At 48.9% G+C, this 472-nt stretch overlaps 1 protein-coding gene across 4 annotated transcripts in view; it reads left to right on the top strand.

Moving 5' to 3' along the window:
* sfi1 (SFI1 centrin binding protein) overlaps positions 1-472 on the top strand; it is a 9,122-nt gene that overhangs the window by 6,512 nt on the left and 2,138 nt on the right. For 2 of the 4 annotated variants that reach the window (XM_035661513.1, XM_035661515.1), the window contains 2 exons: positions 96-319; positions 401-472. In XM_035661513.1, coding sequence (XP_035517406.1) covers positions 96-319; positions 401-472 — 296 coding nt within the window. The remainder of the gene's footprint in view (positions 1-95; positions 320-400) is intronic. The other 2 variants (XM_035661514.1, XM_035661516.1) reach the window with 1 other exon arrangement.

Raw genomic sequence — 472 nt, 5'->3', positions numbered from 1 at the left:
AGCCAAGAGCAGGTGTGTGTGTGTGTGTGTGTGTGTGTGTGTGTGTGTGGGGTTAGTAAGTGAGTCACTTCAGATGTTAAATTTGATTCATCAAGTCTACCTGTGTCCTGCAGAGATCGCAACATCTCCAGAGAGTGGTTAAGCGCTGTGCTATGCGGTGGAAGCAGCGGGCGCTGTGTAAACCCCGAAGGGAGCAAGAGGTCAAAGGGCAACCAACGAAAAAGAGTGTAACCTTCAGTTTGACTACACCTGGTTTGAAGAGTGTTTCCCCGTCTCACTCAGCGGAGCAGGAGGCAGAAGATGGAGTGCTTAGCAAGCTGTGAGTCTGAGTCCCTGACAGGCTGTAATTCTGTGTTTAACACATGGACTCAATCTTAGAGTTTTTTTTCTTTTTTTGTAGACTACTCAACCGTACGCCTCGACGTCAGCCCCGCCGCTGCGAGGAACTGTTTGAGTCTCCACTGAAAATGAA

The sequence above is a fragment of the Morone saxatilis genome, unplaced genomic scaffold (assembly GCF_004916995.1).
Source record: "Morone saxatilis isolate NCDOM2014 unplaced genomic scaffold, NCSU_SB_2.0 Contig18, whole genome shotgun sequence".
NCBI lineage: Eukaryota > Metazoa > Chordata > Actinopteri > Moronidae > Morone > Morone saxatilis.
Note: the sequence above shows the minus strand (reverse complement) of the source record. Positions and strands in the feature narration are given on the sequence as shown.